At 37.4% G+C, this 24847-nt stretch overlaps 1 protein-coding gene across 2 annotated transcripts in view; it reads right to left on the bottom strand.

Annotated features, from left to right (window-relative positions):
* The window catches only part of FBN2 (fibrillin 2), a 285484-nt gene that overhangs the window by 196448 nt on the left and 64189 nt on the right, over nt 1-24847 (bottom strand). Inside the window, exon 5 of one of the 2 annotated variants that reach the window (XM_067731630.1) lies at nt 17724-17819. The exons of the other annotated variant lie outside the window; for it this stretch is intronic. Coding sequence (XP_067587731.1) covers nt 17724-17819 — 96 coding nt within the window. The remainder of the gene's footprint in view (nt 1-17723; nt 17820-24847) is intronic. 2 annotated transcript variants of the gene reach the window in all.

Genomic DNA, 24847 nt, shown 5'->3' on the forward strand with positions numbered 1-24847 from the left:
AATGATACTAATTCAATTCTATTGAGGGCATTGATGCCAAGTTTTTAGAAATATTCTTTTGAGCCATTCCCTCCTTGTCACAATCCCTTCTAATAAACACCATGATCACTTTGAATTTTGATCTATGACCTACGAATTCTCTGAAGAATTTGAATTTGAATGAAGTTTCTCCTCTCCTAATACCAGTTAAAGGTATTGAGATTTATGCCTAAATGACAGTCAACGTTTTCCCCCCATCTCATTTTGTCAAACTCAGAAATACTCAGAGACTTAAAATGGCTGTTTTTGAAAATATTTTTTAACAGTTACGGTTGTTAAAAAATAATGTTGGGGGGCTTCCCTGGTGGCACAGTGGTAGAGAGTCCGCCTGCCGATGCAGGGGACGCGGGTTCGTGCCCCGGTCTGGGAAGATCCCACATGCCGCAGAGCGGCTGGGCCCGTGGGCCATGGCCACTGAGCCTGCGCGTCTGGAACCTGTGCTCTGCAACGGGAGACACCACAACAGTAAGAGGCCCGCGTACTGCAAAAATAAAAAATAAAAATAAAAAAATAATGTTGGGGACCAGATTAACAGAGCTCTTCATGCTGCCATTCTCTTCTTGTGCAGTCTATGTAGAGAAATTTGTCTTTTTAATATTTTATTTTCTAATTCATCAACTTTCTTCCTTTCTGGCCACTTTTTAAAGAAAGCAACTTTATCCATTAAATATTGTTATTCCCTCTCTGATTCTTTTCTTGGGCTAGTTCCTTCCTTTCAGCAATGTTACTCCATCCTTAGGCTTTACTTTTCACCTATTCTTCTGAAATCAGACCATTTTTGCTAATGTTTACTGGACAAAGCTGTCTGACTGTCCCATGGGTGTCTTAGGTATGACATGCCTTACCCTGAACCTGCTGTCATTTCCTAGAACTCTGGTTTTCTCTCTGTGATCATCACATCAGATAAGGTCATCAGCATTCACACAGTCATCTAAGCTAAAACCCTTACAGTAATTCTTGACACTTCTCATTCCAGCCCCAGATCTGTCACTAAGTCTTGTCCATTCTGCTTAGGAAATGTCACTGGAATGCATAGCCTCCCCTTCAGTACAACTCTGATTACTTAGTTCAGGCCCCCTTTCTCCTAGACCATTTCAGCAGCCATCTTTCTTTCAGTGTCATTTGCCTTCAGAGTTTATTTTCTTCCACGTCTAAGTTAAAATTTCCTAAAGTACAAACCAAACAAAATATTTTTGCTGGCTTCCTGTTAGTATATGATAAAGTCCACGTTTCTTAACTTGACATAGAAGGCCCTTTTTGTATGACTGCACACCATTACTGTTTCTGAACCTTAGGCTGTAAGTGAGGATACTACTCTTTAGAGGAGTTGTGAGGTTTCAATGACATGATGCATGTCAAGTGTTTACCCAGTTCCTGAAAAGTTAGCTGTTATTTTTATCATTATTACCTTTTTCCTTCATAACTGATAAATTCCTCAACCTCCCATCCCCAAATTACACTCCACTCTAGCCGTGGTGGACCAATTTTCTCTTCCCAAACATGCCCTTCCTTTTCATCTTGTGTCTCTGTACTTCATGCTCTCTCTGCCTGGATTTCCCACCATAAAACTTAATGGCTAGAATTCAGAGTTGAGAGATAGTCCCCCCTTTCTTATCCTCCTACCTTATTTACTATATACTCTATACAGTGTATACACATTACTATATACATTGTAAATACTGGCAGCTGCCCCTTCTGTATAGATATAATAGTTCTTGACTGAGAAATGAGAGGAAGAGGGAGCCCCATTTCATGGGCCATACCTGCTTGGATTGGAGCTTCCATTACACTGCACTGAGGGGTGGGGAAGGAGGAAGCAAGTCATGGCTCAAGTGACACAGACCCTTGTTGTTTTTACCTAGATTTAATAGGTCTTCTTGAATAAGTGTGTCTTTGTTTCCTTGACTCTCATAAGACACTTCAAAAGGCAGGAATGCAAGGGAACTTCCTCAACCTTTTATGACAACAGGTAACCTGTTGCAGGCCATCTACAAAAAACCCGCAGCTACATCATACTTAAGGGTGAAAGACTGGTTGCTTTCTTTTTCCTTAACATCAGGAATAGGACAAGGGTGTCTGCTCTTGCCAATTCTATTCAGCACTGTAGTGGAGGTTCTAGTCAGTGCAATTAGGCAAGAAAAGGAAATAAAAGGAATGCATATTAGAAAGAAAGACATAAAACTATCTCCATTTGTAGATGACAAGATCTCATGTATATATAAAATTCTAAATTATCCACTAAAAAATTAATACGTTCCTCAAGGTTGCAGAATACAAGATCATTACACAAAAATCAACTGTATTTCTACACACTAGTAATGAAAAATTAAAAAGTGAAATTAAGAAAACAAATCCATTTACAATAGCCTCAAAAAATAAAATACTTAGGAATAAATTTAACAAAATTTGACACAAGAAGTATAAAAATCATACTTCAAAACTACAAAGCATTGTTAGAATTAAAGAAGATATAAGTAAATAAAAAGATATTCCATAAAATAAAGGAGAAACAAGAACAAATTAAGCTATTATTTTAATACATTTTGGGATACCCTTTCCTAAATGTCTTCAACAAATGGGAGTAAGGTAGGGAAGGAGATTCCTTGCTTTATCTTACGCTAATAATCAGCCTGATGGGAAGGATTTCTAGGGCAGCCTGACGTCAACACCTAGAACACCAAACACCATGCACAAAAACTTAACATATGACATGTGTGCATGTGTTATGGATGAAGACACTCAAGAAATTCCAGATTCTCAGAGATTTGTGGGCCAGATTTCCTTGGAACTGTGAGTGGAATTTCCTAGATTTGGTTTGGTAATCACCATAAATCTAATCCAAAATGAATGAGGAATAAAGCAGAGGGTCAGATAGTTCACTCCAAACTTTCATAAATGCCCTGAGTCAGGAACTACTATGCTTACTAGTTAAGTAACTACTGTGTTCAAGCTTTTGCTTTAGTGTCATCCTAACAGGCAATAAGATAGTCTGTGACATCCAGAGCCACTCTGTACAGAACAAGGTCACTGCAGTCCCCAGACAGCATAATTCAAAGCACAGTAATCTAGAATTCTGCATTTATTACTGCAAATTTCTTTCAGTACAGTGTTCAGAGAAAGAGATATGTTTTCTAGTTCATTATTATGTCTTTGGGCTAGCAAACAGGGTTAGAGCTATATTTCAAGATCCTTTGTAATGTGATATTTACAATAAGTAACACAATCCCCTAAAAGCTTTTAATTGAATGATTGGATGTACATGTTTCATAATTCTAGTAATTAAATAACAGAAAGTATTTTTAGGCATTTTTACCAAGCAATGTACCAAGTTCTTTATATATTGGAGTATACCTTGTGGACTAACCCATAATGCAGAGCTCCTTACTCCTAGACCAATCTCTACCTTTCCAGCATTCATCAGCACCAAACTGGCCATGCAGCTAGCACCTAAGGAAGAGGATAAGACCTAAGAAAGTCCTGTTAGGAAGGAAAAGCAAAAGGAAAGGCTGACCCCTCTGTGCTGAGGAGTACTGTCAGAGGCAGGCTGGAGAAGCACAGCATGAGAAGTCCAGGGCGGGGACAGTGTGTTAGGTACAGTGAGGGGAATGCAGAGGGCACAATACATCGGCCTTCTTTTGGGACTCCAGGAAGAGGTCACCTCACAAATCCACAGCAATCTGAGGATAACCAAAATGGCTCCTGCACGGCCCCACAAGGACCCTGAAATTACTGGAGGATTTGGCCAGGATGTTTGCAAAATCCTACACTCGTGATCATACCTAACAGATAAGCAAAAACCCTTCAAACATCTTGCCGCAGAGTTGTAGATTTAACTGGGATTCCCTAAAGTCCTTTCCTCACCCCCTCAGCTCCTTGGCCATTATCTGCTCAGCTGCTCTTTCATCTTGTCTGGTTCCGGCTCTAGGTTTTTTCCTGAAGTGCCCTGTGCCTGAAAAATGTTGCCTGGTATTCCCCGGCCCTAGTCAAGCCCTCCAAACTGTCTGTTTATCAAACAGCATTTCAGATACCACCTCCTTCACAAATCATTCTTTACAATTACAAGTAAGAGATCAAGTTCCTTGTCTCCCACTCAAATACAGGGACAGTAAACTATACTTTCTTAGTTTTGCACAGTCATAAGCAACAGGAAGTACACAGTTGTGTAGTGAGAAATAAATACTTATAAATGCCAGTAATTATTTTTAAAAGAGGAAATATTATAACGTATAATACAAAAAGTATGTGATGTGTCTCTTTGTACATCTCAGTATAATCTACACTACTATAATCTCACTATGATCTACAAAACTATCATGTTATCATTGAATAAGCTACAGAGTTTAAGCAAGATAATGATGTCATAAGGTTGCTTCAAACAAGTGAGATTTTCCTTAAAAAAGACCTAGATAATGGTTTCCATTTTCTACTTATGATTTTTAAGGTATATTGGGTTTATTTTTTAGTTTACCACACAGTAACCAAGCCAAGATTATAAACATTATAATTGAAGCCATTTTAAACATTGTTGACTCAATCTTGCCCCCTGCAGGGAGTGTTAACATCTTACTGAGGTCACTGAGATTTAAAAATTTGTGAAATGGAGAAAACTTTAAAGTTGACTCTTTTCAAATCCAATTTTGCCACATCAGAGAGAGGGAAAGCCTATTCCAATATTGTTAAAACATTATAAATCTGTTCAAAATAACCCGATAGTAAGTTTTATTCAGAGTGGCTTCATTTGGGGCTCTAAATGCAAAAACTGAGTTGTTGATAAAATCTTGACTATATTTTTATAAATGATTTCTCAGACTTGTCATAAGAATATTCTGGGTTATTCTGTAACTACCTCATGCTAGCAGTGTTCTACAAACTTCGCCTTACAGTGGAATTACTTTGGGAGCTTTAAGAAATAAATGCTGATGCTTGAGTGTGGGTCCCATTGTTCAAGATTCTTAATGTAATTGATCTGGATGAAGCCTGGGTGTCAGGATTTTAAATCCTCCCTGGAAATGTTAATATGCCACGATGGTTGAAATTCATTGAATTTGGAGCACTAAATTTGAGTCTCCAAGGTATAGGCGTAGGAATCAATATTTTGGAACAAAAAAACTCCAGGTGATTCTTATTACCAACAAAGATAGTTAAACAGTGATCTAGCCCAGTGTCCTCACATTTCAAACAAGAAATTACTCATGAATTGACTTGCTTAAGAGCACAGTTAAGGGGTTCCCTGGTGGCGCAGTGGTTGAGAGTCCGCCTGCCGATGCAGGGGACAGGGGTTCGTGCCCCGGTCCGGGAAGATCCCACATGCCGCGGAGCGGCTAGACCCGTGAGCCATGGACGCTGAGCCTGCGCATGCGTCCGGAGTCTGTGCTCCGCAACGGGAGAGGCCACAACAGTGAGAGGCCCGCGTACCGCAAAAAAACAAAAAAAAGAGAGCACCGTTAATCTGTCAAATTCTAATTAAAATCTCTCTGTGACAATCAGAACTTAATTCTTTTTTCTTAAGATGAAAACAGTCATGTTCAAAATTTGGAATGTGCCTTGTATGCTATTTCTAAGTCAGATTAAGACATTCACATTCAGCTTTGTCCATATGGAAGAATTTTGCATGCATTAAACCATGACATTAAGTATGGTCATGGGAAACACAGTCTTTAATCCACAGAAGATGAGGCACCCATAGAACCAGTGTTTCTTGGTACAATAATGTGTACTTATTAAGCCACCACAATCTTACTTGTAAATGTCAACTGCGATATCACAAATCATCTCATCTTCTATCAGAAACCCCTATAACCTGGCTTTCCGTGTGACTTTAGATGGATTTCAGATCAAAAACTTGTAAATGTGATATCAACTTCCTGGCAAACACAGGAGATTGAAACCATATCATAGAATCTCCCTTTCCCACTGCTAATATAAACAGCAACAAAAAAGGTAAAATCTAACAAAAAATTTCACTCTCAGCACCTAAAGTAGGAAATAGGCACAAACTCCTGCTGTAATATTTGAAAATGGCAGCCAAGGAATGAAATAGGAGACTGCTCCTCCAAATAATACAGGGAATGAGAATGATTCATCAATATCCTATGAAGTCTTACTAATTCTCCCTGGAGAGCTAGTGTGCGTTCAGCTTATGGAGAAATTAGGGAAAGTTTGGAGGAGTAAAAGTCCCTACCAACCAACATAATAGCTCATCAGAAAGCAGAAAAACAGAGAGGAACCAGCCGTTGTGATTTCTACCAGATGGGAGGAAACCAGACGGTGAAGACAGGATGATCCCCGCCACACAGGGTCAATCATCCCGAGTACTCAACAGGAGAAGAGGAGACCCATGGACAATATGGAAAAAAGACTCTCAGGGAGCAGGAGGCTGGACTGAAGTCCCTTATGATGACAATAGTGAGGAGGAGCTACTACTGGAGAATGATGGGGCAAATGGGTGAAATCAGCACCGAGCACGATTCTCTGAAATCAAAGGTACACCAGGGACTATAGCTGAAATGGGAGGAATCACTCAAATTTCAGGGATATCCCCTTTGAAAAGAGAAAATTCCCATGACCGTACAGAGTGATCCTAGCATAAGTCATACAAAGAATATCCTCAGAAAGTGCAGAGCACAGATCCTTTCATCAAAGCTGCCCAAACCCCAGCTGAGATCTTCCTCTCCTCTTCTGGGCTCAGAACACCAAGTACTTGAATCCCTGGCTCTCGAACAGGAGCAAGGACAGGAAGATAACTCTTAGGCAATTTTGGAAGGGAGAAAAGGAAAATTCACTTTTACCAAGTTAGTGGAAATAGAAATTCTGGACAGAGCTGCCCATTTTAAGCAAGCATAAGACAAAAAGAAATGGGACAGGAACTTTCTAACATACTGTAATTTTTTTTAAGGCACAGAGCAGATTAAGAAAACAAGAATACTCCATTATAGGAAAAAAAGAATAATCAGGAAATAGAAAATAATTATGCATCATTAAGTATAACGTTAGCTACAGCTTTTTTGGAACTGCCCCTTTATCACATTGAGGGAGATCTCTTACTCTCTAGTTTGTTGACAGTTTCAGGAATGGATTCTGGATCTTGTCAAATGTTTGTCTGCCTCTATTTAGATAATCATGTGATTTCTAAAAATTTGTTAATACGGTGACTTACACTGATTCTTTATTCTGGGATAAAACAATTGGTTATTATATACACTCTTTCAATATATTGTTGGTGCAGTTTGCTGAAATTCAAAAATTTTGTATCATGAAAAATATTTGCAAGCTCTTTTCTTTTCTTGAAATGCCTTTCACCCGTTTTGGTTTCAAAGTAATCTGGCCTCACAGAATGAGTTGGGAAGTTTTAACTCCTATTTCTTTTCTAGAAAAATTTTTATAGGGTTGGCATTATTTCCTTCTTAAATGTTCAGCAGAATTTACCAATGAAGCTATCTGAGTCAGGATTTTTCTTTATAAGAAGGTTTTTAACTACAGGTTCAATTTCTTTAATTGATATAGGGATATCTACATTATTTCTTCTTGAGTGAACTTTGGTGATTTACATCTTTCAAGAAATTACCCACTTCATTTTTATTAGCTTAAAGCTGTTCATGGTATTGCCTCATTATTCACTTATCAGTAAAATCTGGAGCGATGTTACCTCTCTCATTCTTGATATTGCTAATCTGTGTCTTCGCTTTTTCCCTGTCAGTGTGGATAGTGGCTTATCAATTTTATTAATCTTTTCAGTGAACCAGCTTTTGGTTTCAATGATTTTCTCACTTTTTCTGTTTCCTACTTCTTTTATTTTTACTCTGAACTTACTTCTTTTCTTCTGCTTATTTTGGCTTAATTTGTTCTTTTAATTTTTTAATGAAGAAGCTGAGGTCCCTGATTTGAGACCTCTCTTCTTCTAATATAGACCTTTAGAGCTATAAAATTCTCTCCAAGTATTCCTTCAATGGCATCTCACAAATTCTGATATACTGTTTTCATTCATTCAGTTCAAAATGCTTTCTAATTTCCCTTTTGATTTCTTCTTTGATCCATGGATACCAGAAATGAGTTACACAGTTTCTGAATGTTTGGGTATTTTCCAGAGATCTTTCTGTTACTGCTTTCTGATTTAATTCCATTGTGAACTAAGAAGACACTTTGCATACAGCTTAAAGAATCTGTCAGGCTATGCCTGGGTTCTCTCTGCCCACAGCACAGCCTGAAAAAACTCTCAAGCAGCAACCTGGGAAAATCTAGCAGAGTCCTTTCAGGGATCACTTTCTGTTGTTACTTGAGGCCCAATATCTTGAAACCCATTGTTTCATATATTTATTCTGTTTTTCAGTTCTTCTCAGGCAGGAGGGTTAATCTGGTTCCTGTTAGGCCATCTTGGCTGGAAATAGAAGTCTCAAATTTGTTTTAAGTATTATGAGTTTTGAATAAATATTTTACCAGATCTTACACATAAAGAAACTCTAGGTATAAGCATGCAGAGGTATAATCAGAAATTTATATACCAAAAAGATTTCCCTAAGCCAGATAACAAAAGAACATAAAAATAGCAAGCCATCTCTTTCATTCTATTGGAAGTGGGTACCTATTTATCACTCTCATACTTAACAATTGATACAATATATTTCTAAAGTGTAGAAATACATTACTTTTGCAATTTTGTGTTTCACTCGAAATAAAGTTGTAGTTAAGTGTGTGAGTTTTGAGGTTATGCCACTGTGTTCCAATCCTACTTTCTCCATTTATTAGCTGAGTGAATTTCAGCAAATTGTTTTACCTCCTTGTGCCTCAGTTTTCTCATTTGTAATTTGACGTTAAAAAATGATATCTTTGGGTTGCTATAAGTATTTATTTCTCTAAAAAACTTATCATAATCCCCAGCATTACATAATTTTCCACTTCAAATTAATACTACTTTAATTTACGCAGAGATAAATCATAATCTGACTGAAAACACTATACATACAAACGTAATAGATTCATTGCTATTATCTACCTGACATGCAATGAATTCTCCTGAATGAGGTCTTTGCCTTCAGCCTCTCCAACCTCCATTTCTTTTTGCTTACCACTCCAGATTGACCTTTATAGGGAACTCCTTTCAAGATTAGAAGTCCTTCATAATCCCTCTCCCCAGAGCCTACTGCATAGAGGGCAGCCTCTTGACTTTGGCATTCCAGACTTTGGGTATTAAAGTCCAAGTATATTTTTCCAGCCTCATTTTCTACTCTTCCCTTTCACTGTATCTTAGAGCCACACTGATGAATAAGCATCCATGAACACTCAAGGACCTCAACTACGTCTGTACTTTTTTCATTCTATTTTTTCTACTTGGAGAAGCTATGTTTATGTAGTCACATACACGGCCTGCCTTTTATATACTGCACTGTGTGGAGCAGAGGGAACACAAGGCAACTTAAGATAAAAATATCTGCTCTTAAAAGGCTCACAGCAAAAAAAGTAAGCAGTCACAATGCAATGATGAAGAGAGCTACTCTAAAGGAATGGGATATATGGCAGGTATAGTAAAAAAACAGAGCATGCCTAATTTTTGCACCAAAGGTAAGGTAAGGCAGGGAGGCAGGTGGTGGTCAAGGAAAGCTTCACAGAGAAACTGTTCTCTGGACAGTCTGAAGACCCCTCTGACCTACTCGTATTAGATTTAGCAATATACTAGCCCATTGATTACAAGTACCTTGAGTGAGATAAACTACTATATATTAGTTACACTGTGAAATGCTTGGAACAAGACTTTGTGCATAGAGAAGGGGGAGACTAAAGAGACCAGTTAAATAGTAACTACTAATAGCAACACTGGTACTTACAGTAGAAACATGTCAAAAAAAAGAAGAGCAGGGTCTAAAAATTCAACTGCATAACAGGCAAGGCAGTGATGATGATATATAGTATTTTTCATTTGACCTGTATTATCACAAAAAATCCACACAAAAATTACATTGTTCACAACGGATGCACTCTGACCTAAGACATTCCGAGTGATGCTGGAACAATCTTCCTCATCCATAAACACAATTTTGTGTAGGAGAGCATATCATATCTTGGCTTTATTTTTTGTAATTATAGCTTATTATTTATTGAGCACTTACTCTGTGCCAGACACTGTCTAGGCACTTTATCTTTCATTTAATTCTCATACCAAGAATGCGAGCCACTCTTAAAACATGCTATTTATTCTGAGTCCTTACATTCTCAATAAAAGCAGCATTAAACTTTATGTGTATGATTTAAACGGTTGACAAAATCCCTTTATTCCGTATCTGAAATTCCATTTTTGAATATTCCGCTGTTATTTTTTGATAACTGGGGAGTTCAGTTAAAAGAGATTAGCATCAATAATGATCATTTATTGGGTGCCAAGTATTGTATCATTAAGTCTCAAAAATAATTCAAGGTTGACACAGTAGACACCTATTATATATTCAGAAACACAGATCAGAGACGGCAATCACATTTCCAAGGTCACACAGGTCTTAATATTAAGGTTTGATTCTGGCTATACCCTGTGTTCCTAAAACACAGCAAATATCACTCAGTAGATGCCTACCATGTGCCAGGTGCTCTGCCTATTATGTGTTAGGAGCTTATTAACACAGTATTGCTTTTAATCTTCCCAACAACTCTATAAGGTAATTGCAGGTCCAGAATCCTTTATCTGAAACCCGTGGAGACAGGTGTTATTTAAGAATTTTTAGTATTGGGGAATTTTTTTTTTTTGAAATATACAATGATATAACATAAACCCCTCTCCCCACCCATGCACATTGTGTTATTTATTGCTTTTGGCTAAATCCTATGTAATAACCTTTCATTACACTTAATTCGTGTGTGTGTGGTAGCTTCACCTAGTTTCCATACCAGCTAAAACTCTAATGTCTTTGGACCTGATGCTGAAATAGGAAAACAGGAAAGTATTTATGGAGCTACACAAATATAAAATATTTGAATATTTTTATTTTGTATTGCAGGTTCCTCTGCCTCTAGGTAGACAAACCAAAAGCAAACAAAGATATACATAAATAAGGAAACTTAGAGCTGGAATAAATGAAAATACTCACTGGCTTAACTCAAAGGAGTTTTAGAAAGAAAGCATCAGGGTCTAACAGGCTGCCAACACATTCAATCTTACTGCATAGATCAAAAGAGCACAGGCTTAAATCGAAGAGTGAGAAACGGAAGCTTGGTCTCTCCCAGATCAGATTAATCAATGAACCGATTTTCTCCAAAACTTAGAGCCGTCCTTTATACAGCCCAGCATCTCCACTCTGAGTTTTAGCTTTCCATCTTCCTTTGCTATCATTCTTCATTCCGTTCTTCTTTTCTTTCCCTTCCACTTTCCACTGCCTGCTTTTTTTCTCTCTCATTTTCCTTCCCTTGTGTTCTTAATGGCATTCAAGATAAGGATGTCATCTGAGCTACTGCCAAAAAGTTCAGTTCCCACAGATCTTCTGGTATTTCTCTGATGCCCATTTAAGGCTAAGTTTAGCTTAGAGAGTGCAAGGTTATAAAACGTTCTTAACGACTTCAGGAGTGCAGAACTGTGTGTGTGTGTGTGAGTGTGCAGGAGCGTGTGAGTTTGACATCTGCGGCTGGTAATGTTTTCTCTCTGTTCCTTGTAATTTCATTCTCACTAAATCTTCTGAGTGCAAGAAAAAGGGAGACCTCTTATTTCTATAAAGCAACATCAGCTCAGTAACTGTGGTAACTGGTAATTAATTGTGGAGTTTAAATAATGTTATTCAGTACAAGATTCCATCATGCTATATCGTGTAATATCAACACAGGAATTAGTCCAATACTGTTTTTCCCATTATAATGAGTTAGTTCTTTTCATTCAGATTAATTGCAGGAAAACTTCTGTAATTCTCCCTTAATCAGGAACCATTTCTGAGCTCTCACATAAATTTGTTACTACTCCTATTATAGTATTTACTATGTTGTATTTTATTTTAGTGTTTAAGCAGATGACTAGCTCTAGTCTTTAAACAGATAATTTGCTTCTCATTAACAGGGAGTATATATTGTTTGTAAATTGAACTCCACATACTTGGCCTAATACTAAATAAGTACTCAATAGATATGTGATAAATAAATAAATAAATATTTATAAATAAATTTATTTTAGTTACCATCCTGTATGTTCTAACTTGTGGTTAAAAAGGTAAAAGAATAAAATTCCAATAGGAATTTTAGGAAATTCCTAGGAAAAAACTATAGATATTTATATTTGGAAATGGGGAAGACTTTCTAAACATAATACCAAAGAAATAAATCATAAAAAGCCTTTTTGGAGGGAAATGAACAGAACATATGAAAAACTTTAAATTTTCACATATTCAATGACTCAGTAATTACATTTCTAGGATATATTCTAAGAATAAAATCAAACATATAGATTTATCTACATAGATTTTTATCAGAGCTTTGCTAAGAAACAAACCAATAAAACCACAAGAGAACCTGAAAATGACCTTAAATGTTAAATGTTAATTAATAAAAAATGTAATTACAGCAGACAGCTATATCACCATAATTGAATTTAAGGTCTGAAATCAGATTGTTGGAGATCCTCCTCCCATTCTAATACCCCCAATGCTACCATAAGTTTGAAGTGGGCAAAACTTCCTCATCTGTGAGACAGAGAAAATAACTTTACAAATATCATACAGTTGTTTAGAATGTAGATACCTAGCCCTCATTATTACAACATGCAGTGTAACTATTATAATCCATAATCTAGTACAATGTTGGTCATAACCTAAAAGAAGCAGCAGCATATAAGTACATTTCATGTTACAGAACATGAAATATTCTTACAGTTGATTCCAGTAAGAATGGAAACAGCCCATTCTTTGTAAGCAACATATGTGTGGTAGAACAAAGGACTCAAAGTATAACCCAAATCTTAAAAGTAATTAATTCTGACTGGAGAAAAATCATAAATAATTGCATTTCTTGTTTTTCCTTGTCTTATTTTCTAAATTACCTTATAACAAACACACGTTACCTTTAGATAAGAAGATTACAATGGGAGGAATTTTTTCTAAAAGTACTGCCTATTCGTTTCTTGCAAGTATCAAATCCACTGCATACAGAATTCTGCAGAATTCCAGTCTGTTCTCTCACCACACTCCCCTGTATTCCTGGTCACATTATTAATTTACTATGCTACTTGAATGTCCATAGGCTGAACAAACCCACCCTGCATACTTTATAATAAATTCCAAGAGCATGGAATTAATGTTGATTAATAAATGTATAACTTATTTCTGCACAAAGTTTGGTCTGGTCTACATAATCCCCAGAATTCTGGAAAACCCTAATTTGCCAATCTCCACTCTCGTTCTTGGAGAATCTGGATAAGGTCTGAGTAGGTTTAATAACAGTCACAGTTACTTTACCAACTGAAATGTGAGTGGATGAACAAAAATGTACAGAATAATTCAAGACTTTAAGGTGCCATCACACAATCCTGAGCAGTAAGTTATAACGGATGCCTTTAGAGAAGTCACCATCATCACGTTCCCCCTGAATTAGACAGTAAGAGAGGCACTACACATCTGTTAAATGCCCGCTTAGGCAGGAGCATAATAACGCAGAGTTTAAACAGCCAGGACTCTGACAACGGAATTCCGTCTCACGATGGAGGGAGCTACGCACACCCTGTGACTGGAAGTATTCGAGCAGAAGCTGAGTTACAACACTGAGTTCATGCGTTAACTGGATGATTTTATGAAAGTTATCCTGAAAGGAAATCTGCCCATTTTACATTTCACATAAAGGCGTGATACTTTAGATTTTATAAACTTTAACATTTGCAACTTGATCTCACTTTTTTTTCTGAGGCAGATTCAGATTAACAAAAGGAACTTTTCTTTAAAACATCAGTAGGTTAAAAAGTAAATTTCCTATTCTCCTTTTTAAGGTACCATTTACTGAAAGATATACATTTTAAAAGAAATATCACTAAGCATAAGGGTATTTGAAATTTTACCAAATTTACACACTTTTTAAAAGTAAGTCATGTTTACATGTTTACTACTAAAAACTATTAAAAAAACAGTTGTTTAACAATTTGTAGTAGTAATTTATGCATAATTTAAAAGGGTCTAGGATATATTTCTTTTTTTTTTTTTTTTTTTGCGGTACGCAGGCCTCTCACTGTTGTGGCCTTTCCCATTGCGGAGCACAGGCTCCGGACGCACAGGCTCAGCGGCCATGGCTCACGGGCCTAGCCACTCCGCGGCATGTGGGATCTTCTTGGACCGGGGCACGAACCCATGTCCCCTGCATCGGCAGGCAGACTCTCAACCACTGCGCCACCAGGGAAGCCCTAGGATATTTCTAACAGATGGTCTCTATATAAGCATCAAGGAAAATTCCATTACAAAATATGATTTCAACAACCATTTAAGGTATAGAAGTTGAAACAGGGACCTGGGGCAGGCCATGTTTTGTTTTGTTTTTTAAAATATTTATTTATTTATTTGGCAGCATCGGGTCTTAGTTGCGACACGTGGTTTCTTTCGTTGTGGTGCAAGGGCTCTACAGCATATGTGCTTACTTGCTCCGCGGCATGTGGGATCTTAGTTCCCTGAACCAGGGATCGAACCTGCATCTCCTGCATTGGAAAGCGGATTCTTAACCACTGGACCACCAGGGAAGTCTCCAGGACACTGGAGTTTATAATAAGTAATCACTGTACTTAGTCCAGAAATCCCTCAGGTAATTTCATTTCTTGCCTGCCTGCCCCCTCCAAGTTTCTACTGATAAATAATAAGGTATATTTTAAGTGTTAGAGAAAAAACACCAAGTCTTGATATATAATGATGAATGCATGTCTATGTATTTTCAGGTTTATATTAAGTGCAATATTTATCTTATTTCAAATGTCATCTTTATGGAGAGAGAAGCAAAAAAAATGAATATTGTCATGTGCCTTGGACATAGCTAAGCTGTCTGCATTTTACAATCAGCATGGGACCACAAGAACTCTTTCTTCAATGCTAAGTATAAAAGGTCATTGTACATATCAGCAAGAATGAGGAAAGAACTCCAAAAAGGCTCAGCTTACCCAGCACCAAGACTCAAGTTAAATACCACAATCATGCCAGCCATTGGTTACCATTCAGTCTCTGTCTCCAGTCCGGAAACCAGTCTGCCAGAAGCCCAGATAGCAGAAAAAGCTGCCATGTTTATCACACTACTGATCCCAAGAGACCAATTTAAACAGAAATTATATGTGTTCTACATTAACAATGAAAAGTATCCCTAATTTTACAAAAGAGTTTTTTCTAGGAGAACAAAGAACATATATTTTGAAAATTCAATCATTGAAAAAGACAATATGAACCGTAAATGTAAACTGGGCACGTGGGCGTATTCACTAATGTCAACATAAATAAATTATTCCTTTTGTAGCTAAGCAGACAATGTTTCTTGAGAAAAATTGTGAACTCCACTTTCAGTGGGTTAGCTATTACACATAAAAATTCAATTGAAAATATCTTTCAAAAGCTTTAAAGTTCAGAGTTGCAATCTAAGAGTGGAAATTGCTAATTTCTTCTTTGGAAGAAACAAAGTTTTCGAACTTTCATCTGAAGGTTAGTACTTAAAAAGATTTTTAAGAAACAAACCCATGTTTTAAAAAAAAAATCCTTCAGGCCAATGCATTAACTAATAAATTTTGTAATTCTTCTGAAAACATGCTACTGTACGTGTAAAATATATGTTAAGTCTTTATTGAATTTCCATAAATTTAGTAAGGACTAACAAACCCAATGAATGAATAACTGTTGCAGAATAACGATGTAATAATGCCTGGAAGCCTCTTTCTCGAAACTACACAATTCCTTTGCCAATTAGGAATTGAATTTGAAATCTGCTCAAGATAAAAGTGCTACAAAGTTTACATGACCTCCAGAAAAATGAACATCATCTCCACCAATTATAACTATGTTAGAAATTATAAATTTAACTATTTTCCATTCTATGGTGTTTAAATAAACTTATCATCTCGGAAATTTGTTTTATTCCATTCTCAACAACTTATCATTTTATGCTAACATTTCACAATTAATTTTTCTTCCAAAAATAAAAGCATCTGGTGAAGACATTTAAATTTGTCCTAAGTGTAACTATAAACTCTGTCATTTGTGGAATGCACTTCGGTCCCAAGAAATCTCTATTACCTTAGGAATAATGTAAATATCTTAATGTACATATACATACAAGTGTATGTTAAAAGGCTGCATACATCTTACTTTTCAAACTTCACCATATAATTCTAATTTCTCAGCTTCTTCTCAAACTTCAACCTGAATACCAGGATTAAGTTTTTGTCAGTGTAATGGATATAATTTTAAAAACACAAGGTTTCTTTGCAATTCAAAGCCTCTACACATATATAAACCATCACCACTACTTATCTGTAACATTTCAATGACATAGCTTCATATACTCAAAGTTTCACAACAAAGAAAGCACTATACAACTTTAGATGCTATGAAAGCCCTGGGAAAATCAATTGAGTATGTATGTAATTATGAATGATTATGTAATATTGATTTTAGTTTAAGCTTATTTTACTTTTATGGTTCAGTGCTAAACAGTTATCCCGTTTTATAAAATTTACCTTCTTTGATATGCCCTTTTGCTATCAGAACATTATTAATAGTTCACTTGTTGCATCAACACTGGGGATTTTCAGTAGTCTACAGGTCACGAGTTTAACTGCTATTTAAATTATGGTAAATTGTTTTCATATTGGCTTGACCGACCATTTACATGGATAAGGTGGACAATGCTGGATGCCTACCCAGTACCCATTCCCCTACCCCCTTCCTCCTGCCCAACACAACTTCTACTGGGTTGATACCAAACTCTCCTTTTCAGATAGATGACTTTGAGAGGCTTTCATCATCTCCTGCTCCAAAGGCAGGTCCTGGTAAGTCTACATGGAACGTATTAATACCATTCCTCTTACCAGGGACTGGTTCAAAAACTCAAGCTTAATCCAATCAGTGTGTGGAGTATTTCTGAAGGCTAGTATTGGCCCATGGTTAAAGAAGAGGTTTTCTCTCTCTACATGTGAACAAGAAAGCATGTTCCCTTAGTTACTGCTGGCAGTCATTTTACAACCATAAAGAACTGGAGGGTAGGGCAAAACTGACAAAGGAAGGCAAGGCCAAGAGAAGTAGAACAACAGAATGAAAGCCTTGATCATGTCCTACCTGAAGCCCAGTGACTCTGGAATTTTTGTATGCAATGTAATACATTTCCTTGTTAGTTAGGGCAATTTATTTCAGAATTTTGTTGGTTTTGCAGCCAAGAACATGCTACATTTTTTTTTAACAGAGGCCGCACTGCCAACAGTGACTCCTAATTTGAATTAACTCCAAATTATTAGGTTCTGCCATCAGTCACTCACTCAGAATTACTCTAGAGCCGGAGTCCCAGAGTTGGCCTCCTGAACTGAGTTCACTCTGGTGGAAAAAACTGAGACACTTCAGCCGCTATTAGCTATATCTCAAAATCTGACCATGCAAGTTATAGACATAATCAAAGAAGAATGAAAATATTATTTCGTTAGATTTTTTCATCAAGTGATAAAAAATTACACATTTACAACAAGATAAACTTCTCCAAAGGGAGGTTCTCTTTTCTCTTCTTACCTCTTTCACACTGTGGACCAGTGAATCCATAAACACAAGCACAGCGGTTGGGTCCAATACAACGTCCACCATTCTGACATCCATTTTCACAGACGGCTGTACACAAACACAACAAGAAGCTCACTGTACAGTAAATGTCCAAGTACAATGTAGTAGTGTAGAAATACAGCAATAATGGATCTTACTTCTAAAACAAGTCACATCACGCATTTAAGTAAATACACTTCAGTGTATATTGAGACCAAAACCTACACAATTCATGTAAATCACATTGTTAAGCAAGCATTTGGTAAAAGTTTTTTTTAAAATCAGAATCACAAGGATTGGCTGGCTCTAATGCCCATACAGTCAGAATATAATGATTCGATCCTCTATTTCAGTTCTATTAACACTATAATCTATTTTCATAGGTAAAAGTTGACTAAAATATGAAGGAAAAGGATTGTAGACTTTAGAGAGCAGAGAGAGGGAGAAAAAGAAGCAGAGGAAAATGCAACATGAAAAAATAAAGAGGATATGGCAGTAAAAAAGAAAAAAACAAAGAAAAGGAAGCCAAAACTGAAGGCAGAATAAATAAGTAAAAGGCAAAGCTAACATGAAAAATGGGGGAAAATACTATCAATTCAGCAATAAAATACCAAGAGAAGTAACTAACGTGTCAACTTATAGAAAGAAAGAAAGGGGAAAACCTCACTGTGTCAACACAAAAGGTCCTTTCTTATGAAATTAACCCACAGTTCAAAATGTGTAAGTAATGATGACAAACACCTGCAGCACACACTTTCCCTGCTCTGGACTTGCGACAGGGAGACCAGAATTCGGAAGTCAGGTGGCCCAGAGGGAGCCAGTGAGTCAGAAAGGAATCTGAACTCTCTCCCCACCCTCTCTCCCCATTGCACCTCCCAAGGGGAGCAACTCAGCAGCCAGGACCCAAGCCAAGGAAGTGTCCTTAAAAAATCACCCTTCAGATTACTTGAAAAATAACTATTCCTGTGAAACATAATGAGGACAGCTGAATTCAAGAATCTCATCTCCTGCAAGAGAAAATACCAATACTACAAGCTGTGTCATAACCTACCCACCTGTTGAACAGATTAACACTCTGTCCTCACAGAAGTAGAAGAGGATTACATTCTATGACCTGTGCCTCCAAAACAGGACTTAAGACACGAAAGAGCAGTGACGAGGCAGAGCACATTTACGTGCGCTTCAAGTGACGGCCATATCGGGAATGGGAAGCTCAATAAATAAAGCAATATCTAAAGATGCAAGAGGGTTGCTATTTCCTGACCAGGAACATGCAGCTGGATTACCTACCATCATCCAGAGCACACAGAATGGTTTCTCTTCTGCTCATAGTAGCAATACCAAAGCAAACTTTGAAACAAGACACCTTCATCTTAAAGCATCAGTGTGCCAATGGTCTTAAAATTCTTTGTCTGCATCAGGCTTCGCTCCAAAGCAGAATTCTATGTATGTCTACACAGGAACGTCCCCCTAAGAACCACACCTTTCCACTTCTTCACTTGTCCCAAGCTGAGTTTTACTAGAAAGTCCAATTCATCACTGCCTTGGAAAAACAGTTGGGCAGTAAGTTAGATCGATAAATACACAGGATAAAAGACGCGAAATAAAGGTCGTGAGAAGCATGAGAAAGATGGAGGTGGACAGGAATGTGGAAGGAACAAAAATCTGTCAAGAGAACTCTCGGTAGGGTATAATTTCACAGAAACAACCGTAAGGATTTGAGTATTTTGATTGCTAAAGGTATACTGCAAATGGGTAACACTCACCTAATGTAATTAATTAATATGAAAGGAATTTTCTTTAAATATTATCAAGGTGTAAGAAATGTAAATGAAAGTCACTGTCCCAGACATGTTCTCTCATTATGCATATGCTAACCCTTATGATGTGAACGGGAAAACGCGTCCATGACTGACACTCAGGATCTACCCCTGGGGAGGCGGAGGGAGGGCTTCTCTCAGGGTTTTCCAAGACAGAGCTTCCAAATGCCAGTGAGGAGAAGAGGGCTGGATAAGCCTGGAGCACCTCCTGGAGAGAGTTCGCCCAGTACACATAAAATCCAGGCTAACCTACACAGGTTAGACTAACAATGCCTCTCTTCTCACTAAATTTCTTTTTGGTGTGGAAAACGTAGTTATTATTCATAAAAAATTATATTAACGTGCAACATGGCTTCTTGTTACTTCAAATGAAATAATTTTTTAAATTTCTCAATTTTAATTTTTAATACAGTAAATATCAGCAGGTATAACCCATTTAAACAAAAGATCGTAGGTGACTTCAATAATTTAAGGAAGTACCAAGGGTTCCTCTGAACAAGAAGGATGAGACTGGCCAATACAGCCATTTGCTTCTATTCCTACTCTCACCTGAGAGAGAGCTCTTCCAGGAGAGGGACCATAGGGAGTTTGCCTTTGTATCCCCCTCATTTACTGTAGTATTTGATGTACTGCAGATTCTCAAAAGCTCCCAAAATATGTCAAGATCTCGCAGGATTCTTCCCACCTTTTTGGGAGGCGGTACAAAGCAGGGAACAGATGAGGAGTTCTGCTGTGCTCAGCACATCCCAATCACGTCATCCTTCCGATTCTCAGCTTCCCTGCCTATAAAGTAAATAGTCCCTACCCCAGAGGAGTTTGAGGATTAAATAAAATGGTGTAAAAAGCAAAGTTCACCCATTAAACTTTGTGGCTACCCATTAAAGTGTTCTACAATCTTAAGTCCCCTTCTTTTTTGTACTGCAAAGGATCTGTATGAAAAACAAGACTTGTTCTACAGCAACCAAAGTTTACCCTGAAGAGCAATAGCCAAAGAAGAGAAGCAGGCAATGCAGATATAAAAGTGGACCAAAAGGAAAAAAAAGAGGTAATTTCCTTCTTTTGAATAAATTAGGATAAAAGTTATTTTATAAAGTAACAAGACATAATGGCAACAAATTTACCTTTCAACTGCAGTTGGAAAGAAACTTGTATAAGCCTAAATTTCCACCATGGAAAGAATGCTGACCACTCAGGAAGAAAAATATAATTGCTTACACCTAGTGTGGGACAAAGCAAAAGGCAAGGAAGAAGACGACTATGGAAAGAAATATGAGCTGGTTTCTTAACTGCCTGCCATGATCTGGGGAGAAGGGAGAAGCAAAGCCTGTTTCAAGCTGGTCAGCCTGTGATATAGAACCCTGATCATGACTGCCAAAGCCTGAATATTTTTATTCAGTAGATATTTACTGAGCACCTACTCTGTGCTAGGTAATATGACAAGTGTCTGTTATTACTAGACAGACTCCTGTACCACTCAATATAGGTACAAACACTTGGACATAAGTCAAATCTGAAATTATGGTAGTTACTTCTACGCAAACGTATGGGATAAAAACAGATGCTAAACCAGGTTAAAATGTTACAAAGAGGAAAGAAACAAAAGCCTATTTTTCTACATGAGATAATATAAATCTCTGCTACAGGCGCTACCTTTTTCCTTTGTCTTGCAGGTTACCATGCTCTCCCAGTTTTCCTCCTGTCTCACTGTCTACTCTTCCTCACTCTTTGCTGGCTTCTCCTTTCTCTTCTCCACCTCAAAATGTTGGGCAGCAATCAAGGCTCTGGCTTCAGCCCTCTTCTCTTCTCTACCTGCACCAACTTCCTAGTGATCTTTGTCTAGGCCTACAATTAAAAGATTAACCATATAAAAATTCAATCTATATGCTCCCGAAGTCATATCTCTATCTCTGACCTCTCTCCTAAGAGCTGAGTTCATAGATTTTTTCACTTGGAAGTCTAACAAACTTCTTTAACTATCAAATCCAAGAGAGAACTCTTGATATCCCATGCTCTTAGCCCCACCTGACCCCAGTCCAACCCACTCCCCACCCAGTCTTTGGAATATCAGGAAATGGCATCACCATTCAGCCCAGAGCTCAACCCAAACCTTCTAGCTGTCATTATGGATCTTTGATTTTTCTTTTAGTCTCATTCACCACACCCATTCCATCAGTACACACTTCCTTCCATAGATTCTACCTCCAATGCAATCTTAATCCAAACACTTATCACATCCTCAGTTACTAGAGCATCATTTACCAGCACCACTGCACTAGCCTCCTAACTGGCCCTTTCATTTTCTCTCTTGCCATTTCTACAATCCAGTTTCAACACAGCAGCCAGAGTGATTTTTTTTTTTTAATGTTAATCGGATTGTATCACTCCACTGCTCAAACTGCACCAATGGGTTCCCATAATATTTAGGGGATAGTCCAAATTTCTTTCCTTGGTTATGAGGCCCTACACCTTTGTCTCTGAACTCATCCCCTGCCATTATTTCTTTCCCTCACTTCAGCCACATAAGTCTTCCTCTTGTTTCCAAAATGTATGTAATCTGTTCCCACCACAGGTCCTTTGTATTTGCTTTTCCCACTGTCTAGAACACTTTTCCCATAGACTTAAAAGCACAGACTCAGGTCTGTGTTCAAAGTCACCTTCTCAGAGATTCCCCAGTTAAAAAATAGCAGAGAACTGCTTATTCTGACCCAGACTCTCTCCCCCTTACTCTCATTTATTGTTCTAGAATTTCTCATTCCCTAAATTTGTATTAGGCATTTCACTTTTCACCTACTTGTTACCTGTCTTCCCTACCACAAGATAAGCTCTAAGAAGTTGGGCATCATCTTGCTGGTCACTGATGTACTCCCAGCACCTTGCACAATGTGGGGCATACAGTAGTTATTCAATAAACATTGCTGAAGGAAATGAAAGAGTGCTTTCTAAAGAACATTTTCTACATTTCTGGGAAAGCAGCTAAGCAATTTTAATGTTTTTATAATCCTCATTTTAAAAAACATTTCCAGGATTTTTCTGGGTTTACAAGTTGATACTGTTACACCCGCCTCTTTACTCCCAGTAATACTCTCTCTATATAAGACAACTTAGAAAGCATCTTCTTAAACCATTTCTTGAGCTGACATGTACTAGTTATCATACCATCACCTTCTTATGTGCTGGGACTAATGAATTTTTTAAGTTATATAACTTTCTTGAACCAAATGTTCTATTACCCATGAGTAAATGTTAGGCAAGGATAGTTCCATCCCATGAGATATCTAGAGGACAAATTTTCAGATGTATGATGGGCTTCTGGCCCAGTGCTTTTTCGCTTTCCCCTGACTGAAAAGTGTGGTGACATCAATATGGCTTGCCACAGGGGCAGAAGAACATAAAAGCACCTCCTACAGGATGGGAAACTACTTTCCGTCACCTCATTTCCCATTTCTGTGTGAAAAGCAGGGAAGAGACGTACCTACAAGAGCTCTTTCTGTAGAACTTTCAGGAAAATACATATATAAACACACATACCCCAGACAGGTACAGCAGCTGAATTCAGGCAAAAGTGGCTAGTTTTAGGATAGGTTTGACGAAATACTCTGAAAGACCAGTTGAGGCAAGGCTCTTCCCCTGCAATTCTAAAGGAATTACGATTTTTCTCCCTGAGGAGTAAAAGGCTGAGTTTCAAGAAGCATAACAGTGTCTCTTCTCTGGCTATTGAATTCTATAAAATAGGGATACAATCAGATCTCCTAATGTTTTTGTAGGTGTAAAAAAAGGTATAAATCTGCTTTGTTATAAATAAAATAGACAAATTATGGGAACATGCTGTATAGCACAGGGAACTCTACCTAATGCACTGTGGTAACCTAAATGGGAGGGAAGTCCAAAAGGGAGGGGATATCTGTCTGTGTATGGCTGATTCATTCTGGTGTGCAGTGGAGGCTAACACAACATTATAAAGCAACTGTACTCCAATAAAAATAAATAAATAAATAAATATGGTGTTCATAATAGACTTTTTTAAATAGTTATAATCTGGAGTCCATTGTATAAAATTTGGAAAATGCTTGAATGTATGAAAAAATACAGAAAAAAAATCATTTATGAAAAAAGAAATTTTGTTATAATCTGATCCACTGTTGTCCAGCTGTTTCCTGCTCTCACCTGGTCAATCCTAGCCTAAAAAAAGTTATTACATTGGCATCTTCTATTCTTGCAAAAAACTGGCCTCAGTGCACGGTGTTCTCTCAAATTCCTTAAGATTCCATTTCCCAGGCTCAATCTCAGGCTAGCTTAACAGCTTTTTCCATACCTGAGAACCACCTACACAAGGGGTCTGCAAACTATGGGCCACAGAACAGATCTGGCTCACTGCCAGTTTTTGTGCTGTCCATGAGTTAAGAAGGGTTTTTACAATTTTATGTGGTTGAAAAATCAAAAGAAGAATAATATTTTTGTGACGTGGAAATTATATGAAATTCAAATTTCAGTGTCCAGAAAGTTTTGCTGAAACACAGCCAAACTTTTTTATTTGCATATGGTAGCTTTTGCACTACAATGGCAGAGTTGAATAGTGACACGGATCACAAAGTGTAAAATATTTACTATCTGGCCTTTACAGAAAATGTTTGTCGACTCCTGACCTTAAGAGAATATTTTTCTTTAAATCAATTCACCTGTTTATTTTAAATTATTTTAAAAGAAAACTTCATAGCATTTATAAACAGAAAGCTAAAATTACCCAAACCTGAAGGCAATCTCAAAAATAACATCAACAGCCACAAGGAGATACTTTGTATCCATTAAGATTGCTACCATCAAGAAAACAGAAATAACAATTGTTAGTGAGGATGTGGAGAAATTGGAACCCTTGTGCACTGCTGGTTCCCACCTGTAGTAAAATATAAAATGGTGTAGCCACTATTGAAAACAGTATGAAGGGTAGGTCTTCAAAAAATGTAAAACAGAATTACCATATGATCCCTGGATTCCAGTTGTGGGTATATATCCAAAAGACCTGAAGCAGGGACTTGAATGGATGTTTATCCACCCAGGTTCACCACAGTGTTATTTGTAACCAAAGGTGGAAGTATCTCAAGTGTCCATCAATGGACAAATAGATAAAAGCAAAATATGACATATACACAAAATGGAATATTATTCAGCCTTAAAAAGGAAGAAAATTCTGACATAAGCTACAACATAAATGAACCACAAACACATTATGCTAAGTGAAAGAAGCCAGCCACAAACGGACAAATACTATATGATTCCACT

This window comes from Pseudorca crassidens, chromosome 3 (genome assembly GCF_039906515.1).
Source record: "Pseudorca crassidens isolate mPseCra1 chromosome 3, mPseCra1.hap1, whole genome shotgun sequence".
Lineage (NCBI taxonomy): Eukaryota > Metazoa > Chordata > Mammalia > Artiodactyla > Delphinidae > Pseudorca > Pseudorca crassidens.